Consider the following 16,640-nt stretch of genomic DNA (forward strand, 5'->3'; position numbering starts at 1 on the left):
TCCTGCAAGACAGGAATGTCAGTGTTCTGCCATGGCCAGCAAAGAGCCCGGATCTCAATCCCATTGAGCACGTCTAGGATCTGTTTGATCGGAGGGTGAGGGCTAGGGCCATTCCCTCCAGAAATGTCCGGGAACTTGCAAGTGCCTTGGTGGAAGAGGGGGGTAACATCTCACAGCAAGAACTGGAAAATCTGGTGCAGTCCATGTAGAGGAGATGCACTGCAGTACTTAATGCAGCTGGTGGCCACACCAGATACTGACTGTCACTTTTGATTTTGACCCCCAACCCCCCTTTGTTCAGAGACACATTATTCAATTTCTGCTAGTCACGTCTGTGGAACTTGTTCAGTTTATATCTCAGTTGTTGAATCTTGTTATGTTCATACAAATATTTACACATGTTAAGTGTGCTGAAAATAAACGCAGTTGACAGTGAGAGGACGCTTCTTTTTTTGCTGAGTTTATTTATATATTCTTATTCCATTCCATTAGGCGTTTGTTGTGGAATTGTTAAATAGTGCAGCAATATCTAACAAGTAATATCTGAACTAGAAGCACAAACATTTCTTTACAAACGCAATAACATCTGCTAACCATGTGTATGTGACCAATAAAATTTGATATGATTTTGATAAAGGTTACATTTAAAAAATATATTTAAATACATTTTATGTATGTTTTCTTTTTTCTTTTTATTTAACCTTTTTTTTAACTAGGCAAGTCAGCTTAGAACAAATTATTATTTTCAATGACGGCATAGGTACAGTGGGTTAACTGCCTGTTCAGGGGCAGAACGACAGACCTTGTCAGCTTGGGGATTTGAACTTGCAACCTTTCGGTTACTAGTCCAACGCTCTAACCACTAGGCTACCCTGTCGCCCCTATGGTTGGCCCCAGCAGGAATCAAACCCACAGCCCTTGGTGTCGCACGCGCCAGGCTCTATCGACTGAGCCATGCAGGACTAACAATGTTCTGTAATGCTCTAGAAGATTCCACCAGGTTGTACCTTTCTCTAATTCCACAGGGAAGAGGTCCAGTCTCTCCACCCTTTTCTCCAGCTCGTACTCAGCCGACGCCGCCATGGGGTCCACGTCATCATTACGCCGGTCGTAGTCCTCGTTGGAGTACGTGGTGAACACCTGCCAAGAGAAGACAAAAGGTCATAGGTCAGTTTGACACTCACCAACACACAAGGTTTACACCACAACAGGTTTCCCATAGAGAAGACATTTCCTCGAGGAGAGTCATTCCCAAACTGTGGGGAGCGCACCCGGTGTGAACAGTTTGTGTTATGAACAGTGCTCTTGCCCAGAAAAATAGACGTGGCATGTGTGTGCGCAGGGTAGGCGCAGGATGTTCCCCAATGCTGAAAAGGCGCCCCCCCCCCCGAGTGGAAAAAGTTTGGGAACCCCTGCTCTAGAAAATTATTTAAGGTCAGTTTAGCATTTTCACCACTAATGGTTAAGGATAAGACTACGGGAAGAGTAAGCTGATCCTAAAAATCTCTGCTAACAGACATACAGACCTCTACCCAGAGCTGAAAGGAGAGCCAGGCGGCCAAGGCGCAAACAGGGCGGAAGGAGACGTCTCCAATAACCAGACAGACAGGGGTGGTGTTATATACGGCCCGCTGATACAAACACACACCCTCATGGCTTCTCACTGAGCTAATGGCTTCTCATCCAACATAATAAAGTCTATCTAGTTTAATGTGTGTGAGTGCGCTAGAGAGAGGAGAGAGCGTGTGTGTGTGTGTGTGTGCACATGTGCATTCGTGTGTGCATTTAAGGCCTCTCTCCTCCCTCTGCAGCCAGCCAAATTCACTCTGGCAGCGAGGACATACTTCTGGGTGGTGTTGGTGTGCCCTGCTGCTCTGGCAACTTGTGGGTATGGAGAGCAGTGGTGAGGGTGCTCCAGTGAGCGGTTAGGTGGGGTGTATTTTAGCGCTACTCAGGTGATTTATATTTAACAGGGCGATGTATTTTTCATAACCTCCCGTCCTGCATTAGATAGGTGTCCGGGCAGGTCTGGAGAGGTAATGGCGTTTTTTGGGGGGGGACGTTCTGCTTTCAGAGGGATGAGGTTTCATATTTGAAATGGGGTCGTGCACGTGTGCGCACGCACGCACACGCACACACACACACACACACACACACACACGGAGTTTCACATGTATTATTCATATCATAAATTGGGAGGAATCTTTAATCCAGTTATTTGATCTGATTCAGGGTTGCCATGACGACACTATTCATATGCATTAATTTCCATAGTAAAAACCCGCCACCAACAAATGAACAACAACAACAGTAATCCACAAGCGCGTATAAATAAGGTAGATACTCTCTTGCTGAGGTTAAAAGGATAAACACAACCCTCAACCTTTAGGATTTTGTACTGCTAGAATTCTAACCCCAAACCCCCTAGAGGCCTAGTCCAAAATTTGATGAAAGACATTTTCAACACCTTGTGCTCATAGGAGCAGAGTAAAGAAGGTAGATGGGGCACAGACGTGAGAAATCGTTCAAAGTAGGCAACAAGGGAATTGAGTTCATCAGCTGGCCAGGGGAGAATTTAATAAGCCGTGTGGTATTTTATGGTGAAATTCAGATTGACTGTGCGAGAGGCAGAAAGAGGAAAGAGAATAAGGATATGGAATTCAGCATTGGTTCAAGTCCTCGAATCTCCTCTTCAAGTTTCAGTTTTCCATAAGAGTGACATGAACACTGTCTGCTTCAATAAGCTCTTACTAAAAGAAGCCGAGACCGGACACTAGTACAGTGAAAGTACAGTGAAATGTACAGTGAAATGTACAGTGAACTGCTTAACTTAATAACTACCCAACAATGCAGGATTCAACATCAAAAGAGAACAACTATTTTTTTTTTTTTTAAACAAGATGACAAATACTACACCTAAATAACGTGTAGGAGTGTGATGCGTCTTCTTGTCAAGCGAAAGACGTCGCTTTATCAGCCGCTCTATTCAGGGCTGCGAGTAGTTGTGCCACGCCCCACTGCTCCAAAAAGGCAGAAGATTCATATTTACTACTGAGAAAGAGAGATCACTACCCCTAGTAAAATACCAACACTTGTTAGCTTTCTTTTACACCAGAGACGGACTACTTATCACAAAGCCACACTGAACTAAGCCCAACCGTAAAATCAACATGTATTTAACTGATGGGGGGGCTTCATTTACATAGAATTTGCATAACACCCCCCAAATGGAAAATAAGCCAACAAACTATGCCTCTGATTTTACAGCTCAGCTGGTGAAAACCCAGCACTGCCACCAAGATGTTTAAAATACAGAAACATTTCGTCCTAAAGATAGCTCTGGATAAGTTACAGCACAGGGAGCATAAGAAAAGGAACAGACATTTTATAGCACATAAACCGGAGGTGTGTTAACACATAATATCATATGATTGGCTGTATGTAGCAGCCAGCGAAGATGCTGTTTTTACCCTCCACCTATTAGATAACTACAACCAGACTGATTCAGAGGGGTCGGGTTAGATGCAGAAGACACATTTTCGGTGGAATGCATTCAGTTGTGCGAATGACTAGGTATCCCCTTTCTCTTTTAGAACGTATTCATACCTTTTGACTTATTCCACATGTTGTTGTGTTACAGCCTGAATTCAAAATGGATTAAATGTATATTTTTTTTAACTTACAATACCCCATAATGACATGGTGAAAACATGTTTTTAGAAATGTTTGCTAATTTATTGAAAAATAAATACAGAAATAACTAATTTACATAAGTATTCACACCAGAGTCAATGTTTGAATCACCTTTGGCAGCGATTACAGCTGTGAGTATTTCCGGGTAAGTCTAAGTGATTTGCACACCTGGATTGTACAATATTTTTTTTTTTTAATTGTTCAAGCTCTGTCAAGTTGGTTGTTGATCATTGCTAGACAGCCATTTTGAAGTCTTGCCATAGATTTTCAAGCCGATTAAGTTAAAACTGTAACTAGGCCACCGAGAAACATGTCGTCTTGATAAGCAACTCCAGTGTATATTTGGCCTTGTGTTTTAGGTTATTGTTCTGTTGAAAGATGAACTTGTTTCCCAGTGTCTGTTGGAAAGCAGACTGAACCAGGTTTTCCTCTTAAGATTTTCCCTGTGCTTAGCTCTATTCCGTGTATTTTTTATCCTAAAAAAAAAAAAGACCACCTAGTCCTTACTGAGTACAAGAATAGTCATGATGCAGCCACCACCACCATGCTTGAGAATATGAAGAGTGGCACTCCAGTGTTGTGTTGGATTTGCCTCAAACATAACACTTTGTCTTCAAGACATAAAGTTCATTTCTTTGCCACATTTTTTTTGCAGTTTTATTTTAGTGCACGTTTTGGAATATTTGTATTCTGTACACGTTTCCTTTTCACTCTTAACATTTAGGTTAGTATTGCGGAGTAACTACAATGTTGTTGTTCCATCCTCTGTCTTCTCCTGTCACAGCCATCCAACTCTGTAACTGTTTTAGAGTCGCCATTGGCCTCATTCTTCCTCTCCAGCAACGGAGTTAGGAAAGACGCCTAATATTATCTTTGTAGTGAATGAGTGTAATCGATACACCACCCAAAATGTAATTAATAACTTCGCCATGCTCAAAAGGATATTCAATGTCTTTTTTTTTTGTGTTAAAAAAACAAAAAACATCTACCTAGAAGGTGCCCTTCGTTGTGAGGCGTTGGAAAACCTCTCTGGTCTTTGTGGTTGAATCTGTGTTCGAAATTCACTGCTCGACTGGGGGACCTTACAGATAATTGTATGTGTGAGGTATAGAGACGAGGTAGTCATTCTAAAAAAAAATGTAACGCTATTATTGCAGAGTCCATGCAACTTATGTGAGTTAAGCACATTTTTACTCCTGAACGTACAGTTTTTAAGCTTGCCATATCAAAGAATGGGAATACTTAAAGCAAGAGAGAGATGGAATGATTGGTTCTGTGAGAGAAAATAGAAATAAAAACAACCATTCAAATCCTTAAAATATCCATTAGGCCCTTTCTTTCACAACCTTGTTTTTGACCCCTTCCTCCTCCACACATATCCCATCACTCTCTCTGCCTAGGAGCATCAATATTTTATCAAATGCATTGTAATCTCAACTCTCTGCTTTTCAAGAATCTCTCGCCTGCGCTCTCTCAACAGTTTCCCCACTCCGTGTGAATACCATCGCCGTGGTCACATGGTGCCCGTCGCCATAGCAACCCGCAGCTTAGCAAATGTTAGTTTTGACACCAGTTTCTCTCTCGTATCTCTCTTTGTCTCTCTCTCCCCAGGCTGCAGTCAGAGGGCAGTTTCTCTCTCTTCAGTGTCAGCGTCTCTCTCTGTCTAGACTTCGGGGAATTAATTTTACACATATGCACATACACACAAACACTCACACGCCTTTTAAAACGTGCACGGCACACATTGAAAAAAACCTGTGTGCTTTCAGTGTCTCCACTGTCATGGCGTATTGCTCAGCTAAATAGCGAACATCTAATTTAACTATTTGACATCTGAAAACATAAATCTACAATACCTTTGGCAATTTGGTCGAAAATCAGCGGAAACTTCCACAGCGGGAAAAACATAAAAAATACCGCCCTCCCTCACTCGATATGAACAAGCTGACCAGCTCAATGATCTCTATACTAATCTCTCCATCTTCCTATAGAGAGTCAATTATACATTTGCTGTACTAAAACTATGGGCAAAAGCTAAGTAATGGCTTTCAGAGCTGTAATGGACCTTATGATTGTAACATGAGAATGAGGACAGGCAAGAGAGAGTGGTCTTTACTGTAGCTCAGTTAGTAGAGCATAACGTTTGCAACGCCAGTATAGTGGGTTCGATTCTCAGGACCACTCGTAGGTCAAATGTAGGCACGCATGAATGTAAGTCACTTTGGATAGAAGCGTCTGCTAAATGGCATATATTACTGAACAAAAATCTAAAAACGCAACATGTAAAGTGTTGGTTTCATGAGCTGAAATAAAAGATCCCAGACATTTTACATATGCACAAAATGCTTATTTCTCTGTTCTCTGTTCTCTGTTTCTCTGCATTTTTCCTTTGCCAAGATAATCCATCCACCTGACAGGTGTGGCATCAAGAAGCTGATTAAACAGCATGATCATTACACAGGTGCACTTGGTGCTGGGGACAAATAAAGGCCACTAAAATGTACAGTTTAGTCACACAACACAATGCCACAGGGGGGGGCGTGCATGCTGACTGCAGGAATGTGCACCAGAGCTGTTGCCAGATAATATAATGTTAATTTCTCTACCATAAGCCAATGTCATTTTAGAGAATTTGGCAGTGTGTCCAACCGGCCTCACAACCGCAGACCACATGTAACCTCGCCAGCCCAGGACTTCCACTTCTGGCTTCTTCACCTGTGGGATCATCGGAAACCAGCCAACCGGACTGCCGATTAAACGCAGTAGTATTTCTGTCTGTAATAAAGCCCTTTTGTGGGGGAAAAACTTGTTCTGATTGGCTGGGCCTGGCTCCCAAATGGGTGGGCCCTATGCCCTCCCAGGCCCACCCATGTGAAATCCATAGATTAGGGCACAATTAATTTATTTCAATTGACTGATTTCCTTATATGAACTCCAAGTCAGTAAAATCCTTGAAATTGTTGCATGTTGTGTTTATATTTTTTGTTCAGTATATTATGGATACAAGCCTTAACAATGGTATATTGGCCATATACCACAAACCCTTGAGGTGCCTTATTGCTATTATAAAATGGTTAGTGGTTACCAGCATAAATACAACATGAGAATGAGGACGGACAGAGAGAGAGACGATTCCAGATGACCTCAGAGATCCAGATACGACCAGTGGAAAATGAACACAGCTGCCCAGCATGATTTCACAGCCATAAAACACCAGCCAAATGCAAACCAGTAAAAAAAAATGAGAGTGAAGTTATTGTAGTGACTAAGATAGTTACAGTAGCCAACTATTTTCAGATAATGTATCCATGTAGATGTGCAGGCTATTGTATAGCACACAGACATGAATAAATCATTTTGATAGTACAGTATATAGTATATTTTGGGCCCTGCTCTGGCCTGATGTGACCAGTTTGGAAAGTCCTCATCCCTAGCTGGCAGCTTGTCCTGTTCCCCTGCCTGCCGTCCCCCTGAAGCTGTACATTGATACAAGTGGCCAGCTGTGGCAGGGAGAGCGACACATGGGCCATGTCCGAATACCCGTACTCGCATTCTAAATATTAGGGTATTTTGGGTATGCAAAAAATACAACGTTTTATAGTGTGACATTTCGAAAATGTAGTACGCTTTAAAATGCCAGGGTGTCGTACTCCTTTTCCGGCTTTTCATCTCGTAGAATACCCGGCACACTATCGAGGAAGATAATCGTCCACGTGTGTTTGACAACAGCCAGCTGGTAATCAGCTGAGGGGACACGCTGTACCAAAATGAACGAATGGCGTAATTATGCGTCAGATGACACATTCTAAGTAGGATGAGCCTAGTATGTTGCTTACTGCATTCGTTCTTACTAAACAGTGTATTCTAAATGGTGTGTAGCTTTAGTAAGTAGTAGGGAAGACAGATTTCTTACACTGCCATGGACTAACCCAATTCAGGGAGAGAGAGAGAGAAAGAAAGAAGAAAATTGAGAGAGGGGTGGGGGGAAATGAGGAAGGAAGGAGAGGAGAAGGATAGAGGATAAAACAGATGTCCTGGTTGTGTTCAGTTTGTGGGAGCTGTTCTTAACCACTTATACAGGATCAGCTATTATTCCATCAATCTCCCTAACGGTTGAGATGAAGAACGCGGGTTAAATCTGAACCTAGATCTGTGGTTCAAGGTGACCCCTACCTTTAGCAGGTTACTTTAGGGGAGAGCGAGGTGGGTAGAAAGTGACTGCGTCCCGAACGTTCCTATGGGCCTAGATCAAAAGTATAGGGAATAGGGCGCAATTTTGGACGCAGAGACAGTGAGGAATGTGGCTGGGCTGATCACTGGGTTTAACCATCTCCCGGTCCCTGCCTCTCAGCCATTCCACAGGATTTAGCTGGCATGTGGCTGGCACAATGCTAGCAACGGCATAGCATGTCGCTAACGCTAACAGCAGAGCAATTACAACCATAGAATAGACTGTACCTTCTCCCTTGGCTCCGCCCAGCTGTACAGTGTACTGCGGTGGGGTGGAGGGGGTGTGGTGGCTGGCTGGAGCCAGGCGAACACCACGGACGAGTGTACGTAAAAGCTCTGGCACAGTCAGCGGTTTAGACTCCAGTGAGGCGGGGCAGAGAGTGTGCCTAGGTTTTATTTCACAAGCTGTTTTTGCTTTTTAAAAAAAAGAAGCAAATGGTTTCACGCGCCTTAAGAGCGATGTAAATTGGGCACGCGGGCCGATGTTTGACACTGCTGGCCTGGTTACCATGGACACACACAGCTCTCAGTCGGGCCTGTGGACACCGGGAACGTGACTAGAGTATTTTCAGCATCCCTCACAGAAAAACACCATATAAATGCAATCAGTTTGGGCAATAGGGCTCATGCATGTGATTAAAGCACGTGGCAACCCGCAGTGATTGTGATACTCACCAGAAGGGCTAAGAGAAACACAGCAGAGGGGGGAGAGATGGTATAGAGGGAGGGGAATGTGGAGAGAAGAGGGGTCCACAACTACTGCCACAGAGTCCCACACCCCCTGTTTGCATTCAAGACTGGGTCAATTTCCCATCTCCTACTGAACTCCGTTTTCTTTGGAACAGTCTCCCAGAACATCTCCAGGCACTGCAACAGCTTCAACTCTTTCAAATTCAAAACCAAAAAAAGATGTGGATATTCCACGTAAAAAGCCTCATCCCAGTAACTTCTCTGCCTATCAGCCTTTCGTCTTGATTAGGCGTTGTACTTTAACAATCATTTTTCCTTTACCCCTTAATTCACCATGTTGTCCTTCTTCTGTGTGTAAATCGCCAATCACTTGTTTATCCCTCTTAAAAATGAGAGAGAGAGAGGGAGAGAGAGAGAGAGAGAGAGAGAGAGAGAGAGAGAGAGAGAGAGAGAGAGGCAGAGTGCATCATCGTTACACACAGCAGGCCTTAACAGTGCTCGTCACAGAGGACATCCTCGCCTCTGCTCTGTACTGTCCCCTTCAATGAGAGGCAGGTCACTGACAATACTGTACACACACACACACAGAATGCAGCGGGGAGGGGACACTACCAGTCACAGACACCATTCTCCCAACGGGAGCATGAATATGTCCACATGTAGAGGATCTTAATAACACTTCAGTAGGGCGGTCAAACTCATTCCATGGAGGATCTGGTGTCTGCTGGTTTTTAGCTTTTTCATTTCAGTTAAGACCAGGCGAAGGGGAGTTCCTGACTAACTAGGGGCCTTAATTCATCAATCAAGTACAAGGGAGGAGAGAAAACGTGCAGACACTCGGCCTTCAATTGAACGAGTTGGACACGTGCACGGCAGCATCTGGCTTAAAAAGGTAGACTCAGCAATGGCGTCATCATGCATAATGTGGAGGCAACACAGTTCAAATCTGCCAAGATCTTCCAATTTGCAGCCTCCCTTGCTGAGTGTACATTTTATTATTTTTTCAAACACGTTGCTCAAGGGAAAACAGCAGGTCTACGCCTTTAATTCAAATCCCGAATCCCACATTATAAACGCCAACTTTGTCCCAGCCACTATTGTACATTGCTGCCTTAGCACGCTAGGCTAACATTGTTATGCCTAACGGCTACCACAGCAGGGGCAGGAGGAGGCTGTTTGCCTAGCTAAATAATCCACTTGGTGATCTGATAATGAACCTGAGGAGACATGCTGGTTTTAACAGTGGAGGGGCGGGGGGGGTCCACGCTGCTGGGGTTTAGCATTGAGGAAGGGAGAGAGGCGGGGGGAGAGAGATGGGCGGGTGAGGAGAGAGTATTTTGATGAAGACGTTTTCCTGTCTAGATGTGCGCGCACGCACACACCACACACACTTAGCCTCAGTCTGTCTTTATGTCTCTAGGGGGTTCACGTGTCACTACCCCTGACAGCTAAGGGTGATGGGCAACAACAGCAAAAATCCATGTCGCTAAGGAGTTGCTATGGCGTCAGCCACACCGTGGTGCAAGCGCTGTATCATAGGTCTATAGTCAGTAGAATACGCTCAAGACTGACTCTGGAACAGTTTCAGACACTACTGGGGAGGGACAGGAAGCACAACATGACGACAGGAAGTGGTTGATACTGATCGGCTTCTGTTCCACCTCCCTTGTGACAGGCCTGTGTGTGCGTGTCGGTGTGTGTTTCCACTGTCAGACTGGGGGGGGAGTCTTCCCTTCCTGTGTGTGTGTGTGTGTGTGTGTGTGTATATCTTCAATAGAGCTTTTGGGTGTTTCCCATGAATTATAAGCCACAAATAAAGCAAAAACATACACCCAGCGCCCAGCCTCGTGACTCAACCCAAAGAAATCCGCCGCAACCCATCGGTTGGGAAACATGGGGCTAAAGCATTGTACATTCTAGCCTGTATTAGTAGGCCTACAGAGAAACACAGCGCACTGCTCTAGTCCATTCAACTACTCAGAAAGGTGCACACACCAGTTGGCATGTGAAAAACGACCATTCACAGTTGAAATAAAAGAACGCTCCCATGTGCCTTTCTGCAAAATCCTCGGGTTGTACTGTACAGCAGTTATCATATTACTATGGCATCTTACCATAGCCAGGGGGAGGGACTATGGCAGTCTATTGTGGAAGAATGATGTGCCAGTAAACGACATGGAGACTAAATCAAACCATTCCCTAGATGCATTCTCAAAAGATGGCTTCAAAAACTATTAGATATACATACTGTGTACCGAGATCCTCTGAAACTAGAAACAATTCTAAACACTGCAGGATACTTTGTGACTTGAATATCGATTCATACCAGGGCTCAAACCAGACAAATGCATGACATAGTAGCTAAACCGCACTAGCTAAAGACTCGGTCGGAGCCCATCGGGGAAGAAGCGACTTTCAATTTCCTGTTCAATTAACCTCCTCTGGTTTTACATTACATAAAAAGGTCATTTGTCACAGAGTGCTTATCTACAGTAAACGTAGCAACTAGCTATATAGCTAGCCATCACGGAGATAGCCACGCTAGCTCCAGTAATGTGCCATCCCTTGGCTATCAAGATCAATGACACCAGCACAGACTATGCATTAGCTCCATTGCGATCAGACGGCATTGTAAAGTATTAGATTAGCAGCAGGAAATGTAGTCTTCGGAGAACACTGCAGGCACGACAGCAGTTTCCCCATGTAAGAGTGGGGATATATGCATGGTATGTTAAACGCCTGGCAGGGTAGCAGCTAGGAGCTATTCAATCATGAGTTATTAATAGTAGCCCAAACTCTCAGCTAGCTAAAATCATTAATTAGATTAATTAGATTTCCATCGTACAACATCTCAAACTGCTAGATGAGCAGGAAGCGTAGGAAATACTATATATTAAATCACCTCTATTAAATCACATTATAAATATAGAAAAGCAGTAGGCTTTTATTTTTTTTTAATGACAGACCGAGCTCTGGTCTGCTGAAGGGATGGAATCCACATGAGACGAGAATATCCCACATTCCCTTTCTCCCCGCTCTGTCGACTTCCCCAAAGCAAGCCCAGGATAACAGATGAAGGGAGGGATAGACGCTCCTCTTTCTGTGAAGGGAGGAGGAGGGAGAGGAGAGGGAGCAGACTAGCTGCAGGGCTTCTGGCTGTCATTGTCATCGACACGTGGAGCTTGCTAGGGCAGGGTACCAGGGCTGAGACCAGACCAGGTCTGAGACAGAATCTGACACTAGGCAAGATTCAAACGCTGAAGGAAAGCATTTACATGAATAACGTGTTGAGTTATTTACTGTATTTAATATTGGCTGACTTGAATATCGATTCATACCAGGGCTCAAACCAGACAAATGACACATAGTAGCTAAACCGCACTAGCTAACGACTCGGTCGGAGCCCATCGGGGACGAAGCGACTTTCAATTTCCTGTTCAATTAACCTCCTCTGGTTTTACATTACATAAAAAGGTCATTTGTCACAGAGTGCTTTGCCTCCCAAAAATGTGTCGCCCCAAGCCTGGAGGCCACAAACGACAACAGATCTCCCAATGTTCCAAACCCCATTTGGGGTTAAAAGATCAAAGCTTAAATACATGTTATTAATCCCATGAAGTATGGCTGATTTTAGTGGTCACCAATCAATAAACCAATCACATTTGATTTTTTTACCTTTATTTAACTAGACAAGTCAGTTAAGAATAAATTCGTATTTACAATGACGGCCTAGGAACAGTGGATTAGCTGCCTTGTTCAGGGGCAGAACGACAGATTTTTACCTCGTCAACTCGGAGATTCGATCCAGCAACCTTTCGGTTACTGGCCCAACGCTCTAACGACTAGGCTACCTGCCGCCCCAAAATGACGGTATACACCCCAGCTGTAGCCAACTCCGTGGCCAACTGGAGTGTCCGCCCTGAGATTGGAAGGTTGGGAGTTCGATCCCCGGCCAAGTCTTAACAAAGACTGTAAAAATGGGACCCGATGAGTCTCTGCTTGGCACTCAACATTAAGGAAATAGATTGAGGGTAAGGCCCTGTGGTAGTCCAGCATCCTGTTCAGGGGGTGTACTTGCACATCAAGCTTCCTCACGCTACAGAAACAGGAGATAGGCGCCTATGAGGCATTCCGGCTCGCAGAAGCCAAAGCTCATGCAAGGCTACTTACTTACACCCCAGCTGTATGAGGAGGAGAGGCGGCAGGGGTGGAAGCTACCCCCTCATCATGTCCCTGTAATTACACTGCGTATCGGTTGACAGAGTACCCCTCCATTGATGGATAAGGTGATGCAGCTCAGTGTGAGACTCGGTAACGCGAGTCATTCGGCAACACAATCACCGTCACATGAAAACGATCATGCCCGTCACAAAACAGCCATCATAGACTAGTCATCCTACCTACTAGCACCATCATTCACCATCATCTCTGTCACATAATCAACGCATGTCCAATCAACATTCAATATGACTCTTATATCCAATATAACAGTATTGAATGGTGGATATGGGGCTTTGCACTGTTAGCACATTGCACTGCTCTCTCTCATCTCTGCAGGAAGACACACACACACACAACAGACAGAACCCAGAGGATTCGCTTGTCAATATGTTTAACCCTTCTGGGGCACACAGACACAACCACTAGAAATGATTGGACCTATAGAAACGTGCTGAGGGAGAGACAACATGAGCGTGAGGAAAGACAGGGGTGGGGGGGTGATGAGGGAGGGAGAGAGCGGAGGAGAGCAATAGCGGGAGTGACGCTCTCCTCCCTGCTAATCAACAATGGTGAGAGAGAGAAAGGGAGAGAGAGGAATGCAGCATTCCCTCTGTTCTAATAACACACTACCTCTCTCACCAGGAGTGAGGGAGGGAGAAAACGAAGGATAGAGCACTCTTCATTTCTGCTATCAGCCCTATATATAATATAGAAATATGAGAGAGAGAGAGAGAGAGTGTATCTGGCTGGAAACGGTGAGGTACCTGAGCCGTTTATTTCTGGTCCTCCACCATGATGAATGTGGACAGTACTGCAGGTCAGAACGACCCACCAAGTCAACGTGCAGAGTTGAACACTATCCGTTTAGAGTTAAAACATTTTTTAAAAAGGAATTGAGTGTTTTACTGGCAGGCCGGTTATCAATCTTTCTAACGGTGTGAGCCTTGCTAACACCTTGAAGTTAACCACATTCTATCTTGGCGGCATCGTTTAAAACAACAAGCCTTGCCCACCAAGAATTCAACACAGCAGAAGCCACAACAGTCAAACGCCTCCCCCCGAAATTTCCCCCCACTCCTTCTGCACAACTGCCATTCAAAATAGCAGGCCCTCGACTGACTACTACCAGCAGTAGTGTTACTGCAGAAGAGGGAGAGTTCACATGAACGTCTCCTCTCCTCTCCTCTCCATCTTCCCTCCTTTCTGAGAGTGAAACAACCTGGGAAGAAAATGCATTGGAAGGTTCTGAATGCTGCAGTGTCCCCTCCCTGCTCCCTCCTCCTCCTCCTCCTCCATCATTCCCCCTCTTACTCTCTTTCCTTCTTGCAACGCTGACCCAGTGAGCAGTACTGACGTCACCAACCACCCCAATTGTGACAGCACCCGCCACTGGAGCAGCTGGACCAATCATAGAACAACTCTGCTACTGCTGCCACAGAGCACCCTGGCTGTCAGAGACCGTCCAATCAGCTTCGAGAGAAGGAAGGGAGGAGGGCTTACACACACACACCAAAATATATAACTACACGCACACACACTTGCATAAAGATACGAAGACTCTCTCATACACACTGGCCAGTCGGCCACTGATACACAATAAGAACACAGACATGGCCTTTCTCTCTCAGACCCCCACACACCCCCCCACACACACACACACACACACACACACACACACACACACACACTTCTGCTGACAGGGCTGCGTGTGTGAATCCCTCTCTAACAGGGCAGCCATTGAGCTATGCCTCTCTCTCTTTTAGAGGTCATGGCAGTTCTCAGCCTGCAGCCTTTTAAAGATGAACACCCATAAATAACCCTGCAGCTGGTGTACTGTAGTGTACCATCTATCTATCAGCAGTGTGATCCATTGTGGTCCACTGGTAGGGGACTATTACTGCACATTATGTCACAGGGAAACACTAGCTGTAGAACTGGCCACACATTGGGTTACTACAATGAATGAATTAATTAATTAATTAATTAATGTATGTATGTATGTATGTATGTGCGTGCGTGCATGTATGTATGGGTATGTACAGAGGGGAGAACAAGTATTTGATAACCTGCAAAATCGTCAGTGTATCCTACTTACAAAGCATGTAGAGGTCTGTAATTTTTATCAGAGGTACACTTCAACTGTGAGACGGAATCTAAAACAAAAATCCAGAAAATCACATCGTATGATTTTTAAGTAATTCATTTGCATTTGATTGCATGACATAAGTATTTGATACATCCGAAAAGCAGAACCTAATATTTGGTACAGAAACCTTTGTTTGCAATTACAGACATCATGCGTTTCCTGTAGTTCTTGACCAGGTTTGCACACACTGCAGCAGGGATTTTGGCCCACTCCTCCATACAGACCTTCTCCAGATCCTTCAGGTTTCGGGGCTGTCGCTGGGCAATACGGACTTTCAGCTCCGTCCAAAGATTTTCTATTGGGTTCAGGTCTGGAGACTGGCTAGGCCACTCCAGGACCTTGAGATGCTTCTTACGGAGCCACTCCTTAGTTGCCCTGACTGTGTGTTTCGGGTCGTTGTCATGCTGGAAGACCCAGCCACAACCCATCTTCAATGCTCTTACTGAGGGAAGGAGGTTGTTGGCCAAGATCTCGCAATACATGGCCCCATCCATCCTCCCCTCAATACGGTGCAGTCGTTCTGTCCCCTTTGCAGAAAAGCATCCCAAAATAATGATGTTTCCACCTCCATGCTTCACGGTTGGGATGGTGTTCTTGGGGTTGTACTCATCCTTCTTCTTCCTCCAAACACAGCAAGTGGAGTTTAGACCAAAAAGCTCAATTTTTGTCTCATCAGACCACATTACCTTCTTCCATTCCTCCTCTGGATCATCCAGATGGTCATTGGCAAACTTCAGACGGGCCTGGACATGCGCTGGCTTGAGTAAGGGGACCTTGCGTGCGCTGCAGGGTTTTAATCCATGACGGCGTAGTGTGTTACTAATGGTTTTCTTTGACACTGTGGTCCAAGCTCTCTTCAGGTCATTGACCTGGTCCTGCCGTGTAGTTCTGGGCTGATCCCTCACCTTCCTCATGATCATTGATGCCCCACGAGGTGAGATCTTGCATGGAGCCCCAGACCGAGGGTTATTGACCGTCATCTTGAACTTCTTCCATTTTCTAATAATTGTGCCAACAGTTGTTGCCTTCTCACCAAGCTGCTTGCCTATTGTCCTGTAGCCCATCCCAGCCTTGTGCAGGTCTACAATTTGATCCCTGATGTCCTTACACAGCTCTCTGGTCTTGGCCATTGTGGAGAGGTTGGAGTCTGTTTGATTGAGTGTGTGGACAGGTGTCTTTTATACAGGTAACAAATTCAAACAGGTGCAGTTAATACAGGTAATGAGTGGAGAACAGGAGGGTTTCTTAAAGAAAAACTAACAGGTTTGTGAGAGCCGGAATTCTTACTGGTTGGTAGGTGATCAAATACTTATGTCATGCAATAAAATGTTAATTAATTACTTAAAATCATACAATGTGATTTTCTAGATTTTTGTTTTAGATTCCGTCTCTCACAGTTGAAGTGTACCTATGATACAAATTACAGACCTCTACATGCTTTGTAAGTAGGAAAACCTGCAAAATCAGCAGTGTATCAAATACTTGTTCTCCCCACTGTATGTATGTATGTATGTATGTATGTATGTATGTATGTACGTACGTACGTACGTACATACAGTGGGGCAAAAAAGTATTAAGCCAGCCACCAACTGTGCAAGTTCTCCCACTTAAAAAGATGAGAGAGGCCTGTAATTTTCATCATAGGTACACTTCAACTATG

The 16,640-nt window shown here is 44.7% G+C and overlaps 1 protein-coding gene and 1 long non-coding RNA gene across 3 annotated transcripts in view; one reads left to right on the forward strand and one right to left on the reverse strand.

Annotated features, from left to right (window-relative positions):
* The window catches only part of LOC149978890 (uncharacterized), a 699,006-nt gene that overhangs the window by 474,901 nt on the left and 207,465 nt on the right, over nucleotides 1-16,640 (forward strand). The window lies entirely within an intron of this gene.
* Nucleotides 1-16,640, reverse strand: part of ppp1r9ba (protein phosphatase 1, regulatory subunit 9Ba) — a 65,071-nt gene that overhangs the window by 23,972 nt on the left and 24,459 nt on the right. For both annotated transcript variants that reach the window (XM_021557541.3, XM_021557542.3), the window contains exon 3: nucleotides 1,008-1,140. In XM_021557541.3, coding sequence (XP_021413216.2) covers nucleotides 1,008-1,140 — 133 coding nt within the window. The remainder of the gene's footprint in view (nucleotides 1-1,007; nucleotides 1,141-16,640) is intronic.

Source organism: Oncorhynchus mykiss, chromosome 13 (assembly GCF_057628025.1).
Source record: "Oncorhynchus mykiss isolate SJ-2025 chromosome 13, ASM5762802v1, whole genome shotgun sequence".
In the NCBI taxonomy this organism is placed as follows: domain Eukaryota; kingdom Metazoa; phylum Chordata; class Actinopteri; order Salmoniformes; family Salmonidae; genus Oncorhynchus; species Oncorhynchus mykiss.